We start from the raw sequence: 17,686 nt of genomic DNA on the forward strand, positions 1-17,686 counted from the left end.
TTAAAAACAAAACAAAACTAAAAACAATGGAAACCAGAAGCTTTCTGTATCCTTTTTTGTCAGTCTCCTTTCCCGGGAGGGAAGGATGGGATCCTGGTGGTTTCCTTAACTCTGAGGACAGCATACAGCAAACCTGAAGATATTTCTGACTCTCACAGTTTGACTTTTGCTAGAGATAGAGTAGGACTACTCTTAAAAAGATATATTATTAAAAGCATATCTATGTATATGAATACCTCTATGTATGTATAATCACGGTTAGAGACATGGCTTGCTTTATACATATTTTCTCTATAAAGTTTAATCATTGATTAGGAGACCTCACAACTTTCTTGTAAGTTGGCCAGACATACTGGAGATACAAGAGTCTTGAGAGATCACTTAGGTTCCCTACGTTGGGCTGGTTTAGGAAAAAGTGCCGGGAGATCCCTGCCTACCATACTTGTGATATTTGCAACTTTGGCTATCAGCTAAGCTTAAGTTTGCTTGAGTTTAAAAGAGGATAAGGTTATGACCTTGATCAAGTTATTGATTAGAGGAACAACCGTCCTAGCGGAGGAACACGTGTATTTAAGTGGCAGTTGCCCTCGCAGTTCCCATCTGTGACACTTGGTGGAGGTGGTCTGCTGGGTGGCCTGTGTCCTCCCATCTTAGCCACCGCCACCAGTGACCCCTGCCCTGGAACGGCTGCCAGGACCACTGAGAAGGTACTGCCTTCACCAACTTGGTTGGGTTTGGAATAGTGCTTGGCTTCCAGTCTTTAACCTTCTCATCTCTAAGATGGGAATAGGTTGTCCTTTGCTCATTTTGGTAGTTACAAGATACTAAAAAAAAAATCCAGGCACTTCATGTCTTATCCTGGGAGGATGGTGCCTGTATAGAGCTTCCTAGGGAATCTCAAGTACCCTTTTCCAGGAGATGAGGAAATAGCTCAAAGTGCTCTAAACACCATCAGACCCTAAAAGTTGAACACGGAGAACAGGAACAACCCACAAAGCAGGAGGTGAGAAGCTATTTGGGGCCTAGGGGAGGGACCGAGGGAAGTGTTGTGAATTTGGACAGGGCTAATGAGGGTTGAGAGCATGGCTTGTTGAAGCTGCCGTCCCCATCTTGGGGGCCTTCGGAGTGCTGTAGGAAATTGATCCATAATTAGGTTAAACGTTTACCCTATAATGGAGTTTATTCTCTTTGCTTAGAAGAAAATCCCTTGCTGTGAAAAGAGGAGGAAGCAGGCGTTAGCATTATTTCCGACTCCAAGATTGAGCCTTTGGGTGCTGGGGTAATGTAAGTACCCTGTAAGTATGTATTCTAAAGAGAGTATTCTTGACTTCTTGACCTGTGTGCTCAGTAAGGGAACTGAAACAAGTATTAAATGGCCTAAGCTTGAGAGCAGTAAGTATGTTGTTTTGAAACACTGTGTGACTTAGTTTTTGCTTTTATTCTGACTCCTCTGCCCCTTAGCCTTTCTCCAAATTACTGAGGCATCATTACACTTAAGAACTCACATCAGAAGCCCGGCTGGGGACGCTACACTGGGTTTGGGTGCGGCGTGGAGAGGGAGCAGGATGGCCCTCTGCACACATTTACTTCTCCCAGGCTGGGGTCGTACTGAGTCCCTGCGAGGGCGATGTGCCTGGAAGGTGCAGAGATACGAAGAAGAAGGGGCTGAGGTTCCCATTCCTGTGTTAATCCAAATTAACGTTATCAGGCCTGAATTTTATAAGTGGTAAGCTTCATGATTTGAAGCAATTTTCCCTTTGAAAAACCGCCTCTGTGGAGTAACAATTTTCCTCGCTGAGATGGGCTGTGGCGGAGTTGATTCTCATCCCCGCTTCAAAGGGTGCTGGTCTCCAAGGGGAGGGGTTGGGGGCTGGGAAGAACACGGCAGGCCTTTGGTTTATATTTACTTTCTGGCTCAGCCTTACTTAGTTCCTCATTTTGTGTTATATAATATGCAGAAATATTCATTCATTAGTACATGTAAGATAATTTGTAAATAAATATTAGGTTGAACCACAAGCAGTCAACCATTTTAATCTTCCAGAATGGCAGTTATCGTGGTTTAACAACATACACATGTTGGGGGTAGGTGTGCACCAACTTTTCACTGTTCGTGTACAAGAATAAACATTAGCTGGGAACTCCCTGGCGGTCTCGTGGTTAGGACTCCGCGCTTGCATTGCTGTGGGCCAGGGATTGATCCCTGGTTGGGGAACGAAGATGCCATAATCCGCGTGGTGCCAAAAAAAAAAAAAGAATAAACATTAGAGACCCCTGGCCAATACAGCCCTCCTCAGATCCCCATCCCCACCCCCATAACTTATTTCTCTACCCAAGGGTGCTTTAAAATATCTAATTTGAATAAGTAGTACATGCAAGTGGCATATATTCAAATGATACTGAAGTGCGGTCAATGAAAAGTCAGTCCACCTGCCCCTCTGCTCCCAGTTGTCCTTCCCGGAGACAGTTTCCTGTGTATCCTTCCAGAAGAACCTTGCACATACGTGAGCAACATGCACACCTATGTGTGTCTATTACCGAAATGGGAGCATACTGTTTTCAGCTAGTAATATAGCTTAGAAAATGTTCTGTAAATGCAGCGGCCTCGTTTCTGTTGGCTACCTAATACTCCATTACATTTGTTACCAAAATCTATCTAACCCAGTCCTCTACTGATAGTGTTAATGTTATTTCCCATCTTTTGCTGTTTCAGACAGTGTTGTGGTGCATTACACACATCCTTTTGCAAACACAGTGCTTAGCGGTGGGATGGCTGAGCCAAAGGGTTGAAATACGTAGAACTCACTGTGACTTTATCTTCCATATCACTTTAAAAATAGGAATACAGGGACTTCCCTGGTGGCGCAGTGGTTAAGAATCTGCCTGCCAATGCAGGAGACACAGGTTCAATCCCTGGTCTGGGAAGATCCCACATGCTGCGGAACAACTAAGCCCGTGAGCCGCAACTACTGAAGCCTGCGCGACCTAGAGCCCGTGTTCCATAGCAGGAGAGGCCACCGCAGTGAGAAGCCTGCTCACCGCAAAGAAGAGGAGCCCCCGCTTGCCGCAACTAGAGAAAGCCCGCGCTCAGCAGTGAGGACCCAGTGCAGCCAAAAAAAAAAAAAAAGAATACAAGTATTTCTTTCTCCTTTTCCTTTCCTCCCTATTCTTCCAGTTCCTGAGAATTTTTCTTGGGTAATTTGTTACCCAGAACAGTTGGAATTTTCTGGAACTCTAAACTTTGTAGGGCGGACTGTGACCTCTGGTGTTGCTTTCCAGGTGGAGCTGCAAAGACCACTGAGAATTCCCTGTTTTTGCCTTAGCACTTACTTTCCATATTTTTCTCTTTAGATTTGTGTTTTCGGATCCTGCCAAGCATCCCAGTTTCTAGGCCCTGTGCTCAGGCCTGGGCTGGCAGCCCTGTGGGCTAAGCAGGCCCCCTGCTCCCCAGGCAGTCCTTACCAGGAGGTGCCAGCAGGTGGCAGGCAGAGCACCACAGCGCCCCTGGCCTTTAGTGAGGCTCTTCTCTGGAGAGCAGCCAGAATCAGAGCCTTTGGACCCTTCCCAGTGACCTGCCTCCTAGCAACAAGCCTAACCTTGTGCGGTGAGTGGGTTGCCCACTCCATTTCTCCCACCTAGTTTTGCAGCCATTTCTTAAATGGGTGAGCAGTTTAAGATCACCAGCAGCGGCCTTGAGTCGGGCTTTGAGGCCACACCCCAGACTGACAGCCTGGGGCCTCCTCCCCCTCCAGGAACTAGCCGGAAGGATTTACATACCATGGCCTGGGAATGCTTCATTTTCCTTAATTGTAGGGCCCTACTTCCTGTCCCTTTCAGCCAAATCTCCCACACCCTTTCCATGAACTAGGAGGCCCCCAGAACAGGCTCTTACTCACCACCCTCTACCCACCCTGCTATATGGTCTAGGGGAAAAAAATGAGCCAGAGGTTTGAGGATCCCTGGGGCAAAAGTGCTAGGATCCCGGAACTGCCTTCTTTAGGGGCAGGAACCCCTGGAGACCAGCTGGGCCCAGGGCTTGGGCTGATGGCACTACCCCTCCCCCAACTCTAGATTTGTGTCCCCTTGAATCCCAGTTTCTCTGTGGCTCGCTCAGTCTGTTTCTCATAGAGACCTGCCCAGCACCTCCTTCAGGGCAGGGGGCTTGCCCTTCTGTGTAGTGGAGACACAGTCTGGCTTTTCCAGGGGACCTGGGGGGAGGAGGGAGGGCACAGAGCGTGGGAAGAGGGAGGAAGTGGCAGCTGGATGGTGACTGGTGGCCTCTCCCAGCCACTCCCCCATACCACCCTGCAGGAGACCAGTGCTGTTTGGGGTGTTAGCAGCACTGGGGTGGAGGTTGCCCAGGAGCTGCTCTCCTGGAGCCCCAAAGCTCTCCTGCTCCTAGGTTAGGCCCTCAGATCTTTAGGGACTGTAGTGTTTCGTCAGGCTGGCGTGGTGCGATGGGGACAGAGGGGGCGGGGACCTCCAGGCAGGGAATTGCATCCAGTTCTCTGCCAGGGAGGCCAAGGTTTCCGTAGTCATCCTGCGCCCCAGTGTGGTTAACCTGAGTGCAGGACAGAACTTGCAAGAAGACCCAGGGTCAGGCCCCTGCTGGTGAGAGCCCCAGGGTGGGGTGTAGGGGCCTAGGGGGGTTGGGGGAAGGGCTGGCAGGAGGCCATCCTCTGTGAGCGCCCCAGGGTCATTTCCCAATGCAGGGATTTGCATACTCCCGTTTCCCCATTGGCTTCTTAGCCCCTGGAACCAGGAAAACAAAAGGAGGAAAGAGCCGGCAGGGCAGTGACTGGAGCTTGATCCCCTCCGGCACCTCAGTGGCTTGAGATCCTGTCTCAGGGTCACGTTCTGGCCCTGCCACTCTCTCCTTCACACTTTTTTTTCCCCCAAGTATTTCTATTTTCTTTTATTATTTAAAAAAATTTTTATTGGAGTATCGTTGATTTACAATGTTGTGTTAGTTTCAGGTGTACAGCAAAGTGACTCAGTTATACATGTACATATATCCGCTCTTTTTTAGATTCTTTTCCCCTATAGGTCATTACAGAGTACTGAGTAGAGTTCCCTGTGCTGTACAGCAGGTTCTTATTAGTTATCTGTTTTATATACAGTAGTGAGTACATGTCCATCCCGATCTCCCAGTTCATCCCCCCCCAACACCCCTTCCCCCTTGGTAACCATAAGTTTGTTTTCTACAGCTGTGACTCTATTTCTGTTTTGTAAATAAGTTCATTTGTACCATTTTTTTAGATTCCACAGATAAGCAATATCACGTGATACTTGTCTTTCTCTCACACTTTCCAACCATGTTGTGAGGTAGGCCAGGAAGCCCAGGCCCCGTGAGGGCCACACAGCCAGTGAGGGGGACCCGAACCCAGGGCTGCTTCCTCCTGTGCTGCCACCAGCCACACTGAGGTGTCCTCTTGTCAAATCTAGGGAGAAGCAGGGACCATCATGTCCCTGTCACAGGTGGGGACGCTGAGGCCTCGTGAATAAAGATGCTTCAGCGGGTGGGGCAGGAGGTGGTGAGGATTAAAACCCAAGTCATGGGAAAGAAACACGCTGGGCATTGGGCCTGGCAGCCTCTGAGCAGTTCTGCCCGGAAGCCAGATTGAGAAAGAGGCCTGGAGGGGAGGCTACGAGCCCTGGACGGCCAGCCCAGCCAGGCTGAAGCTGCTGGGAAAAGCAAAGATGACAGGGCACCGAACTGACTCAGTCCTCCACGAGCCCGGCCCCAGCTCGCACCTGCCGTGTGGGCTCTGCTGCCCTTGTCCGTGCCTGCCGGCGAGCCGGCAAGGCCAGGCGGTACCACAGCAAGCCCGGACCTGCTGCCCACTGCCGCCTCTCCACTGCCCACCTGCCTGTGGAATCTGCCTCTTCCTCCCCTCCCCACAAAGCAGAAGCAGTGAATGACCAAGAGTTCAGCTCTGGTCCGGAACCAAGTGTGAGCCTTCACGTTCATGGAGAGCAGGCTGGTGGGATGGGCAGAGGGGTGAAGGCACCCTACTTCTCCTTCCCTTCCGGGCCTCCCTTGGGGCCTCACGGCCTTCACGACCCTCCCCGCCCCGTGGTGTGCAGAGAGGGGCCACATGGGTGGGACTGCTGGCACACCTGCCGTGAGCAGGGCGGTGGGGTGGTCAGGCCAGCCCGCCTGCTGGAGGGTCCCCATGCAGATGGAACTCCACGTGGCCGTGAGGGGCAGGGCTGAGGGCACCCCCTCCATCTCCACCCCCCTCAGGGGCCCAAGAGTCGCTGCGAACTAGTGTCTGGGTCCCTCCCTTCCTCAGGTTTGTGGGGCCAGGGGACCCGAAGCAGAGGCCCTGCCTGAGTCTGTCCTCTGTGGGACCTCGGGCAAGTCACTCAGCTTCATCAGCGGCTGATAATGAACTGGACAGTCCGGTATTTTAGCTTCCTGTCTATAAACACAAAGGCCCATAAATAGCCTTTAATCTGGAATACAGTTCTCGACTGGAAAAACTATTTTATAAATGAGGCAGCGACATTTCCTGGTGCAGGTAAAGTGTCCCGAGGCGGCTGGACGCGGCAGGCACACAGCGCCTGGAAGAGCGCGACATGGGGGCTTGGAAGTAACGTTCGCGGCAGGTCCCTGTCACATCGTGCGCGTGCATTCCCGCCTGAAGTGCAGGCTTCTACAGAGCGTTCTGGGCCAAGAGCAACTGGCGGGGGGCGGGGGGACCCTAATGTGCAGGGAGATCACCGGGGCGGCCTTTCCTACAACATGCTGCACAGCCGTCCTGTGGGAAGGCAGTTTCTAGAAAAAAATAGATACAATAAAAGCTTCACAAATAAAAAGTACAAATGGTGAAATGTTCAAAGATATAATTCTTAAAACTATTTTTTCCATTGCTGATGGTGTCTGGGGATCATCTGACTGTCCAGCTTTTCACTTAAAATATTTAACATTTAAACCTCATTTTTATCTGAAAAAAAAAATCGTGTAGGACTTCCCTGGTGGCGCAGTGGTTAAGAATCCGCCTGCCAATGCAGGGGACACCGGTTTGAGCCCTGGTCCGAGAAGATCCCACATGCCGCGGAGCAACTAAGCCCATGCGCCACAGCTACTGAGCCTGTGCTCTAGAGCCCACGAGCCACAACTACTGAGCCCGCGTGCCACAACTACAGAAGCCCGGGTGCCTAGAGCCCCTGCTCCGCAACAAGAGAAGCCACCACAATGAGAAGCCCGCGCACGGCAACGAAGAGTAGCCCCCGCTCGCCACAGCTAGAGAAAGCCTGGGCACAGCAACGAAGACCCAACACAGCCAAAAATAAATAAATAAATTTATTAAAAAAAAAAAATTGTGTATTCCTGCCTGGCCTTTTCCTTCCAGGGGCCGATAGGAAGGTTGAGATGGTGGGTGGAGCTGAACACAACATGGATGATCTCACATCCTCCCGTAAGGTACAGCCCTGTAAGGTAGGTGCCATCATCATCCCCACTTCATAGATGCGGAAACTGAGACCCAGAGGGGTAGTCACTTGCCCCAGGTGACATTCGTGGTGGCAGAACCTGTTCTTGTGTTTGGGGCCAGGGACCCCTAACCTCCTGCTTGGAGGTTACCCTGGCAGGGCCTCTCCAGGCTGATTCCACCCCAGTGCCCCCGACTCCACTCCGGGCCTGAAGCAGGGCAAGATCTGGGAGGACGGGACAGAGCTGAGCCCTTAGGCCCACTCTACAAGCTCTCCTGGAACGCTCAGCTCTGGTCACGGGGCAGACGGAGGGGCCGGCCTGATCCATCCCCCTACTCTCCCGCAACAGCACCCCTTCCCCACGCTGCAGCCTCAGGACTCCAAGCTTCATGCTTCTGCTTCCTGACACTCTGCCCGTGTGTCCACGGCCGCCCCCTCTCAAGGCCTGACCCAAGGCCTCAGGAAGGACGCCTCTACCCCAAGGGACAGAGCACTCTCGGTAGAACTCAGAAAACCCTCCTTCCAGAGAAGGGTCAGGGAGCTGGTGTGGAGGCAGATCCGGGGTGCCCACCTGCTGACTTTCCATCACCAGGAGCTGGCCCCACCCGGAAGCAACAAAGACCATCACCTCTTAGAGGGGCTCACATTGTACTTTATTGATGTGTGAAGAGAGGCAAGGGCTTTCCAGTTAAAATATTTAACATTTACACCTGTACACACACATACACGCGTCCCCCCTTGGGGAAGGGCGAGATGGCTCTGAATACAGAGGAAGGGGGGAGGAGGAGAGGGTGGGGCAGAGTGCCCTTAACCCTGCAGGGGCGATGGGATAGGAGCACAGAGTGGGACGGAAGTGGGTTATTAAGAAGCATCTTGCTTACTAACATGAAGCCCCGTGCCCGCTAGAGCACGGACGAGGCCTCATTGGCTTAGAGGAGGGCCCACGGAGGGCGGGCACACGGTGCCCAACGAGCCGGCCAAGGCCGGCATCCCAGGGACGGGGCGGAGGTGGGGGGCCGTGCAGAGGGCCCCCAGCCCAGGCCTCTGCTCCCCGCTGCCTCCCTCCCCGCCCTCTGAGAGAAGGAGGGTTTGGGCCTCAGCCACGGACTGACAGCCGTTACTGGCAGCGTCTCCTTAAACTACAGATACAATGTGCATCAACAGGGTGATCGCTCCTGACCCCTTGGGCAGACGCCTAGGGGTGCCAGAACCAATCCTACAGTATCTTTGGTTTGTGGGTTCTCTTCCCTACTTGAATCCTCCCTCTGTCCAGCCTCTAGGCTGGGGCCGGGGCCGGGGCTGGCCTGCTCGAAGGCCCAAAGCCCAGCCTGGCAGCCCTTGGAGGCCGGAGGTGCTGCCCGGGCGGCTGGCCAGCTTACTCACTGAGGTGCTGGGACTTGTAGGAGAGGATCTCAGCGGCTAGCTGCTGGGGGTCCAGGAGCTGCGGGAAGCGCCCCATCACGGCCTCCACCAGGTGCGGGGGGAAGACGCCACACAGCTTGGTGTACACGCTGGCTCGCTCCTTGGCCAGGCTGCCTGCCCCGCCCCAGGGGCCCCTGTCAGCCCCTGGGCCCGTCACCCGGGGCTCCTGCAGGACTGGGGTGGGTGGGGGCAGCTGGTATGGCTCAGACCAGTACTCTCGAGGTGGAAAGGCAGCCGGCGGGGGTGCGTAGTCAGCAGGGACGCTGAAGTGGCCAGCACCCATGGTCCGGCTGAAGGCAGAGAAGGCCGGAGTGGCGGGGAGCTCGGCCCCATAGGGGCGGTAGCCGGCGTAAGGGCCCCGAGGTGGGCCCGGCTCAGCAGGGCCGCCTCCTCGAATCCCCCAGAGTTCTGACATCTGGCTCTCCAGGGAGCCAATGCCCGAGTCCAGGCAATCCTGGGAGGTATACGGGAGAGAGTCCAGGGTCTGTGGGAACCAGTCTGAGGGCCCAAAGCTGCTGCCACTGCCCCCACTAGGTGGGAGGCTCCTGCCTGCCGGGGTGAAGGTCTGTGTCAGGCCTTCCCCGTGGGTTCCCGGGGATGACTGGGCCCCCAGCTTCTTCCCATCCGGGCTGCACTGCTCATGCTCTGCTGGCAGAGAGCCGGGCTGAGAGGAAGGTGAAGGCCGCCGGCCACTTTTCTCCTTGCTTGGCGGCCTGGGGGGCGAGAGGAGGGCGTTGGCACGGAGCTCGTCAGCCACGGAGCGCTGGGGCCGGCTTGGCCGCTCGGGGTGGAAGAATCGGCACTTTATCCCATAGGTGCATTTCCTCCCTGGGAGAGAATTAAGGAGGGCTCTCAGCCGGGGGGCTCTAGAACCAGGGGGTGGGAGACGGAAGGGGGTAGCACAGGAAACATGGGGTTGGGGGTCCCCGAGAGAAAGAACATGGGGCGCAGGCCGACTTAGGCAAGAGAGGAAGGGGATGGCGTGAGGAGGGCCCTGGAGGGTGGAGCTGGGGGGTCTTACCATAGGGACACGGTTGCTTCCTGTGCTCGGCCATGAGTGGCTTCTTACGCAGGAAGTTGTCCAGGCTCGGCCCGTGACGGCCCAAGGGGTCATCAGGGGGCATGAACCTGCGGAGGAGGTGTGAGACATGAAGGGGGAATTCCCAGGGCCGAGGAGAGGGCAGGACAGTAAGCCTCGCTAGCACGGAGAGGAAGGCAGCTCCTAAAACTGGTGTCTGCCCAGCACAACATCCCTGGGCTCTAGGGGGTACTGTCCCAAGGGAGTGGAGGAGGTCCCAGTCCAGAAGGCCGCAGCCATGGGCGCCTTTAGGGCGACTCTCCTACTGGGAGCTCGCTGAGGCCGAACATCTGAATCTAAAGCTGCATCCACTGGCCTCTGGTCAGAGCTTCGGTGCTGGGAAGTGGAGGTGCTCTCTTGGAAGCACTGACCACATCCTGTCCCACATGCTCCTGCTCCTTCTCCATCCCCCAAATTAGAAAGCCCCAGTCTGGTCCCAGCCTGACCCTTCCCACATGAGGCCTGCTGCCTGGGCCCAAGGCCACCGCCCCGCAGCAGAGCTGCCCCAGCTCCATCCTTCCCACAGGCACCTCCCTGCGGTGGCCGGAACGTACTTGTCATTGACGAAGGAGTACATGAGCAGCCGCTCCTCGATGAAGCGCTTCCACTCCTGCCGCTCGCCCTGGAGGTCCCGGTAAGTGTCATTAGAGACCACGATGCCGTCGGACTCGAAGGCCAGCTTCACGATGAAGCGGTCGTCATAGCAGACCACGCGCTTGCCGCCCACGCGCCTCGACGGCGTGAACACCAGGATCTTCTTCTTCTCCAGGTCCCGCAGGATATGCTGGTCTGGGAGGCAGCAGGGGCGCAGGTCAGGGCCCAGCTCGCAGGGCTCCCTGACCCCCCGGTTGCCAGACACAGGGCTCTCAAGGTTCCCCCAGGGTCGCGGGAACAGGAAGAGGCTCTGCAGAGGCCACTGCTGCGGCCCAGCCCCTCGCTGGGCCTGGCGCCTAGTTTGCTGCCTAAAGACCAAGAACCCCAGGGAACAGTCTAGCAGGTCCTGCTCAGGGAAGGCTCCTCAGTAGAGCTGGGCTGCCTCCTTCCCCCTCCTGGACACTAGGCGTGGTCGCGCCCAGCCTGTTCTCGAGGGATCTAGGAATGAGCCGCAGCTTGAGCTGGGGCCAGAGGAGTGTCTCAACCAGGACAGAAGGACCCACACAGAAGGGGCTGCTTTTCTTGGAGCCGGCGGCCCCAGCCAGCCTGCCCCCAGATCTCAAGACTTCCAGGGAAATAAACTCAGGTTCTCCTCCCAAAGATTGGGGGCTCATGTAAGAGCAACGGTAGCAGCTGGCACTTGCTATGTATGTACCAGGTGTTCTTCTGAGCACTTACGTGTATTAACCCATGTGATCCTCACAACCAACCCTGCGAGTTTATCAAATCCTCACCCCATTCCACGTCTCAGATCAGGGGCAAGTGGCTCAGAGCCAGAAGGGACTGAGCCAGGATTCTAGAGCCCAGGGGCCTAGCCGCCACACCACGCTGCCCCTGTGCCGCTGGGGACATGGTAAGAGCATGCCACCATTAGGTGAGGGAGGTGCCCAGGACCCGGAGGCAGAGGTTGCCCAAGGTGATCTCTAAGGACCGCTGTTCAGAGCAGGGATGCTGAGGACAGCAAAAGCCAGGAAAAGAATGCTGGTCCCTGCTTGGGGCCTAGAAGCTGTTGCTCACACCCAAAGGCTCTCTACTGAGGAGGATCGGGGCTCCTGGGGCAGGGAGACCATGTCCGTTCAGAGGTGCCACTCACCTGTGATGGGCACATCGGGCCGAGGCTGCTCTTTCCTCCAAGATGGTACAAACACTGTGATGTCTGTGTGGCCCCGCTCCAGAAACCAGTTCACTGCCAGGAGGATACCCCGGCAAGAGAAGACCTCCTTGTTCCCGTGGCTGGGGAGGAGAGGAGGATGGGGTCGGCCTGCTGCTTCCAGGCCCGCACAGGAGGGAGATGGGTGGCACTCCAGCCCCTGCCCGGGCCGGTGGAGCCGCTGGGCTCAGCCCCCCGCCTTCTGGCCGGGGGCCTAGGGCCTGTATTCCCTGCTGGTTCCCACACTACCCGGGATGGCCAGACCCGGGGCTTTCCCTGAGGTTCCGTCTCCTGACAGTGAGGAGACGCCCAGGAATCTGGCAGCACCCACTCCCCACATGGGGAAGGGTCAGGCCGCTTACAACACACCTGGGGGTGGGGGAAAGGCACTGGGACCATGGAGACACAGATGTACACAGGCTGACTGAGTCACCACCCCTCCCTCGCCGGCTCAGCAGGGCTGAGGGTGGGTGCTGGGAAGGAGAAACCAGATTGCTCCGGATTAAAGTTGGATTACAGTTCAATCCTGCTCAAACCGCAGGGGCTGGGACTGAGGACGGCGAGGGACACAGGGCAGGAGGCAGCTGTGAGGTCTTTCGTTCTGAAAGTGAAAGGAACTGCTTTTCCTCCGACTGCCAATTCCCCAAAACGCCTGGACTCCCTGTTCTCTTCTTGCCCTTTTGGAGAAGGCATGACCCGAGGCAAAAAGATGGTCTGGAAGACTCTGGGGACTCTGCCAGCAGGAGAGCTGGGAAATGGGACATCCCCCTGCCGTGGACCAGACCTCACCCCATCCAAATGTGGCTGGGTCAAGAAGCAAGCCCTGAGGTTGCTCTGGCTCAGCTTCTCTGTCTGAAAAATGGGCCGGGTGGTCTGCAGCCTCCTTAAGAAGGGCCCATGTCAGTGGGACAACGTTCCTGTTTTCTTGAGGCCAAAGACAGTCCAACAAAGTGGAGGTTCCAGCTGGCTTCCAGGGAATGGAAGGGGGCTCCCAGGTGATACTGGGTATCATGGCAGGGCTCCAGGACCAGGCTAGGGGGCTGGAAGGGGTCAGCTGGGGCTCTCACCCCGACAGTCCCTGCCCCTCAGCGTACAACTCAGACTCTCATATTTGGCACATAAAACAGAATAAGCGTTACGCAAAAGAGGCAACTCCATGGCCGACCACATCCTGTGGCTGGCTTGGGGGCGGTAATAGCTGGAGCCCCAAGAGAAGTAGAAAGGGAGGTAGGGCAGCTGGCGGGCACGGAGGCTGTCTGGGAGTGAGGTGGGGGGCTCCCAGGGCTGAAGGTCTCCGTAAACTGTAGGTGAGGCAAAGTCCAGCCCGAAGGCAGGGCTCATCCCCACCGGGTGGGGCCTCCCTGCCATCCGCTGGCCTGCTTATAATAAAAGTTAACATTTACTGAGAGCTGTGAGGCAGGCCCTGATCTCCATGCTCAATACTGAATCACCAGCAAGTCTCTGAGGAGGGTACTATCATTAAAGGGCCCTGGCCCCCCCACCCCCAGTTTTTTTTTGCTGTGCTGCATGTCATGTGGGATCTTAGTTCACCGACCAGGGATTGAACCCGAGCCCCCTGCATTGGAAGTGCGCAGTCTTAACCACTGGACCACCAGGGAAGTCCCACTTGCCCTTTTATTCAGGTGTGGAAACTGGTCCACAGAGGGCAACCAGTTGCCAGCATCACACAGTAGCAGTGGTCCAACCGAAACGCAGACCCAGAGGCTGTGCTCATAGCCACCACGGGTACTGATGCTAAGACAGTACAAAGACAAGTGCCAACCCTGACAGCAGGCCCGGAGCGGGGATGGGCGGGTACCAAGCACCTGCTAGAGGCCAGGTACATCTCACACCTCCCTGCTTCATCCTTACAAGGCTCTGAGACTCATCGAAGGTTCCCTGGCTACTGTGTAAGAGGCAGAACTTGAACCCACATCTGGGGGTACTGGATTGCCTTCCTGCCCCTAACAGAAGAGCTGAGGTTTATTTAGGAAAGAAAAAAAAGCTCCCAAACTTGAGTTTGAACAAACTGTTCAGAGGGTGGGGCAGGCTGGGAACAGGGAAAACCATGCATCTGGCAAACTTCTCTCCTCTGTCAGGACCAGGTGAGGTGTCACTGCCTCTGAGAAGCCTTCCCTGACCTGGCAGGATGGGTCAGGTCCCAGGTCTGCCTTCGCAATGCCCAGTGCTTCCCCCTGCCCTAGGCCTTCTGTCTCCCCAGAAATGTGGGGATGGGATCATCTCTGCCTTGGATCCCTGTCTCAGGTACGCAGTTTGCACATGCATTTACCTGCCTCCTTCTATACACACGTGTGTACCTGCACATGCCCCATCCCAGGCCAGCACCTGCAAGCCCTGGGACCTCATGGGACACCGGGGCTTCCAGGACAGTGTACTGCTTCTGGGCATCAGAAACCCTGGCTGGGGACAAGTCTGCTCTCAGCCGCCCTAGCCCCCAGAATATCCCTTAAGCAGGTAGTCAGAGCCTTAGTCTTGGGAGAAGTAGAACACATGTTCTAGTCTCTCGAGTCAAGCCCAGATCCTGCCCTCCCAAGCCAGGAGTGTCTCTCTACAGCTAACTTTAGTCCCCCTCCGCTGCTGTGGAGGAAGATGTGCTGGCACAGGAAAACCAGACATCCTCCCATCCCACACCACCGTCCTGTCGGCCCAGAAGGTCAGGGCCTCTCAGCCTGTCTAACGAGACACTGGTTAAGATGTGCGATTCTGTAGGAGACTCCAGCTCAGCGGCTCCCGCCCTAGGGCAGAGGGCAGGGCCAAAAGGCAGGCTACCCAGGTGAAAAGATCTGCCTGGGCTGGGCCCAGCTAGTGGAGAAAAATTCCCTTAGAAGGAAACAGAGGTGAATTTCCCCACGATTTGCATATGGCAGGGGCTGGCCCGCCTGCCCTGGGCGGGAGGGGGCAGAAGGGCAGGAACCCTGCAGCAGCTGAGACAGGAAGTTTGAGGCTGGAATTCCCCTCCTGCTACTGCCCCAGCTCAGAAAACCCCTGCGGCTCGGCCTCTGGCCACCCACTGCACCACCTGCCCCTCCTCCCGCCCAGGCCCCTCCTCCTTCTGCCGGGACACAAACACACACAGCACATGGCTGCCCCCGGGGCTCAGCGCTCCGGCCCACGCCCCTAGAGGAGGGAGTCGCTGACTGATCCCAGCCAAACACTGCTGGAGCCTGAGAGGGCTCCCCTAACTCTCAAAGCACATGTTGTGACCAGCAGCCGCTGGCCTGTGGATGCCAGCTTTCCTCAATTTCCACCTAGGCTCAGTCCGTTTCAGAGATGGAAAGACTGACCCAAAAGTGGCTGGAAGAGGGCCACCTGCGCACCTGCTGAGCTGGGCCAGGACCAGCCAGACAGCTGAGCTGGGCCAGGTGGGCCAGGGGCAGAGGGGCAAAGGCATAGAGAGGCCTTAGGCAGCCCACCTGAGAGACCTCAGGGAAGCCAGGGAAGGAGCCCTTCCCACTCCACACCTGTGTCTGGGATCTCCCCCTCCACACCCACAGGAACTTTTCCTTGTGAACCATCCACCCAACCCTGACTCACCAGCCTGCCTTGAAAGGACTGGGAGAAAGCAGGGCCAGAGGGCAGGGCCTGGATGGAAGGGAAGTCTGGGCTCCCTGGGGTCGGCGGCAGCCCTCCCACCGCCCCCCGCCCCCCCACCCCCCCCCAGGCTGAGCCTGCCTAGGGGAGAGGTGGGATGGTTACAGGGGCTGAGTCCTGGCTCTGCCCCCCGGGGAGCCCTCAGAGCCCAGTCCAGCACAGGGGGCTCCAGCAGAAGTGACCCAAGTCACTGCTCCCCTGGAGCCAAAGCATCAAGCTACCCACCCACACCCCTGATGTAGAGCCAGATCCTCGAGGTTACTCTTGGTCACAGCTACAAAGACCTCAGTAGCGGGGCCCGCTTCCATGGGAGCCCAGGTCTGGGACAAGGCCTCAGCAGTCCCAGACTCTGAATAATAGTAACAATAACAACAACTACTACTGATTAATGAGCCCTTACTTCTCTCCAGGTTCTGTGCATTCACTCCTCACAACCACCACCTGAGGGGTGGGTTAGTCCCATCTCATGGAGGAGGAAAGAAGGCTCCTATGTAGTAAGCTGGAGCCCACAGTCTGATCCCTCCTGAAGAGCATAAGGTAGCTCTGGAGACAGAAGGACCTGAGTTCGAATCTTTGCTCCGGCACTTACCAGTCGTGTGACCCTGAGCAACACTCTGAGCTCCCTCAAACATCCCTAAAACCCACTTCCAAGAAGCCCCGAGGATTAAGGGACCCTCCTGGCACACAGTAGGGCATCCATAAAGGGCTTCCTCTAGACCAGTCTGGAGAAGCGGTCAAACTCCTTCCTGAAATCCTCTCTACCACAGGTGCAGAGACACACGGCCACTATTCCCAGCCACAGTCTTGGCCACAGAAGTGATATGTACCTCATAGCCACGTTGCTCCCATCGATGACCACGGGCCTCAGGTCACTGCCCTCCTTGTCCTCCTCGGGGGGAGAGGGCTCCAGGATGGGGGCCTTGGGGTTGCCCCCACCCCGGGGGACCAGAGGCAGCTGAGGGCAGGGGTCCGGCGATGCCTGGCGCTCCCGCTCGGCCGCTGACCCATGTTTCACCAGCTCGCCCAGCACAGTGTTGGTGTCTGCCTGGACCCCCAGCTTCTGCAGGACACTGTGGATCTCAGCAGATGAGTAGCCCAGCTTCCGGAAGAAGTCAACCTTCATCTGCAGCTCTGCAGTCCTTGCCTCCTCAGCCGTGGACTCCTGGGCCGGCCTGGGGGTCCCTTGGCAGCTGTGGCTGTCTTCAAGCTCCCACAGACTCATGGTGGGGTGGCTTCCTGGGTGGGCCTCTCTCTCCACCGGCCACTCACAGCTCGGACTGGTGGAAAGCATTTGTCACAGCTCCTGTATGACAACCACGAGGGTTAGGGATGGGGAATGGCTCTCTCTCTCTCACCCCTCTCCTGACCCCGCCCCATCCAACAGGATGAGAACACGCGGATTGGTGGCAGTTTGCAAAATGTAAAGCCATCTTCCGCGTTACCTCTGTTATCCTCTCAAAAGCCCTCTCAGCTAGGGAGCATCATTCCCTTAATACAAAGGAGGAAACTGAGCCACAGACGTTAAGAACTTGCTCTAGGTCATCCAGCTGTTAGCTGATGGCGCAAGGATTTTAACTTAGGCAGTCTGACGACTCCTCCCACCCCACCCCCCAGCCCCTCGTCAACCCAGGGGACCCAGAGGTCTTGGGAGGCCTCCGAGGACCTCGCCGCGCCCCGACAGCTGCGGGGCGGGGCTCTCAGATGGAAACCCACTGGGTTGGAACTGCGCTGGGGGGGGGGGGCTTCCCCGTTGAAGCCATCGCCTCCTCTCGCCCGCCTGCCCTGTGCTCGGAGCCCAGGCCAGGAGGCGAGGGGCCCGTGGCCGGACTCCCGGACCGGGGGAGGGGAAGTTTCCGGGGCGACCCACCAGAGAGAAAAGTTGCTGGGAAACTCTGGTTGGCCTCCGGGCTCGGTGACGCTGAGGGTGTCCCGGCCCAGAGCCTCGCGAGCGCTCTATTCCCCCTCCGGACCTCGGTCTCCCTACCCCCAGGATCTTCCGACTTGGACTAAGTTGGGAGGATCCTGGGGGTAGGGGAGGCCGGAGCTGACCGGCCCCACGTCCCTCCCGCTCAGGTCAGTCCCGGCCAAAGCCCTTCCCATCCGCTCCTCCGCCCGCCCCCTAAGCCCGCACCCGCGCCCCCTCCCCGTCGCGCGCGCCTCACCTTTCAGTGCGCCTGCCGCGGCCGGCGGCATCTCCATGGGGCCGAGTCCCGGGGGCCAGGCCGGCGGCGCTTTTATATGGGGCGGGTGGGGGAGGAGGTGGCGCTCGGGACCATGACGCGGAAGCCGGGCGGGGGGGGCGAGAGCCGGCCCGAGCGGCAGGGGGCGGAGCG

At 56.9% G+C, this 17,686-nt stretch overlaps 1 protein-coding gene across 3 annotated transcripts; it reads right to left on the reverse strand.

The window, feature by feature from the left end:
• Positions 1–20: 20 nt before the first annotated feature.
• Positions 21–17,669, reverse strand: ZC3H12A (zinc finger CCCH-type containing 12A). Of its 3 annotated transcripts, none has more exons than XM_082388148.1 (7): positions 17,516–17,669; positions 16,181–16,656; positions 11,685–11,824; positions 10,492–10,726; positions 9,881–9,987; positions 8,821–9,687; positions 21–6,781 (listed from the first exon to the last, which is right to left on the reverse strand). In XM_082388148.1, exons 2-7 carry the CDS (start codon positions 16,642–16,644, stop codon positions 6,708–6,710), a joined length of 1,887 nt encoding a protein of 628 aa, XP_082244274.1. In that variant the 5' UTR covers positions 16,645–16,656; positions 17,516–17,669; the 3' UTR covers positions 21–6,707. The 3 variants fall into 3 exon arrangements, with proteins under 3 accessions (XP_082244274.1, XP_082244275.1, XP_082244276.1); XM_082388149.1 differs by lacking the exon at positions 17,516–17,669 and adding an exon at positions 17,221–17,441; XM_082388150.1 differs by lacking the exon at positions 21–6,781 and having other exon boundaries at positions 8,069–9,687.
• Between the last annotated feature and the right edge of the window lie 17 nt (positions 17,670–17,686).

Source organism: Balaenoptera borealis (genome assembly GCF_965194805.1).
Source record: "Balaenoptera borealis genome assembly, chromosome: 1".
In the NCBI taxonomy this organism is placed as follows: domain Eukaryota; kingdom Metazoa; phylum Chordata; class Mammalia; order Artiodactyla; family Balaenopteridae; genus Balaenoptera; species Balaenoptera borealis.

What these genes read in the sequence shown, in the direction of transcription:
- ZC3H12A (XM_082388148.1), bottom strand. Translation starts at nt 16,644, where the DNA reads ATGCTTTCCACCAGTCCGAGCTGTGAGTGGCCGGTGGAGAGAGAGGCC. An exon ending in GGGAGCAACGTGGCTATGAG is followed by an intron (nt 11,825 to 16,180) that starts GTACATATCACT and finishes TCTCCTCCCCAG; the next exon opens with CCACGGGAACAAGGAGGTCT. An exon ending in GAAGCAACCGTGTCCCTATG is followed by an intron (nt 9,688 to 9,880) that starts GTAAGACCCCCC and finishes ATTCTCTCCCAG; the next exon opens with GGAGGAAATGCACCTATGGG.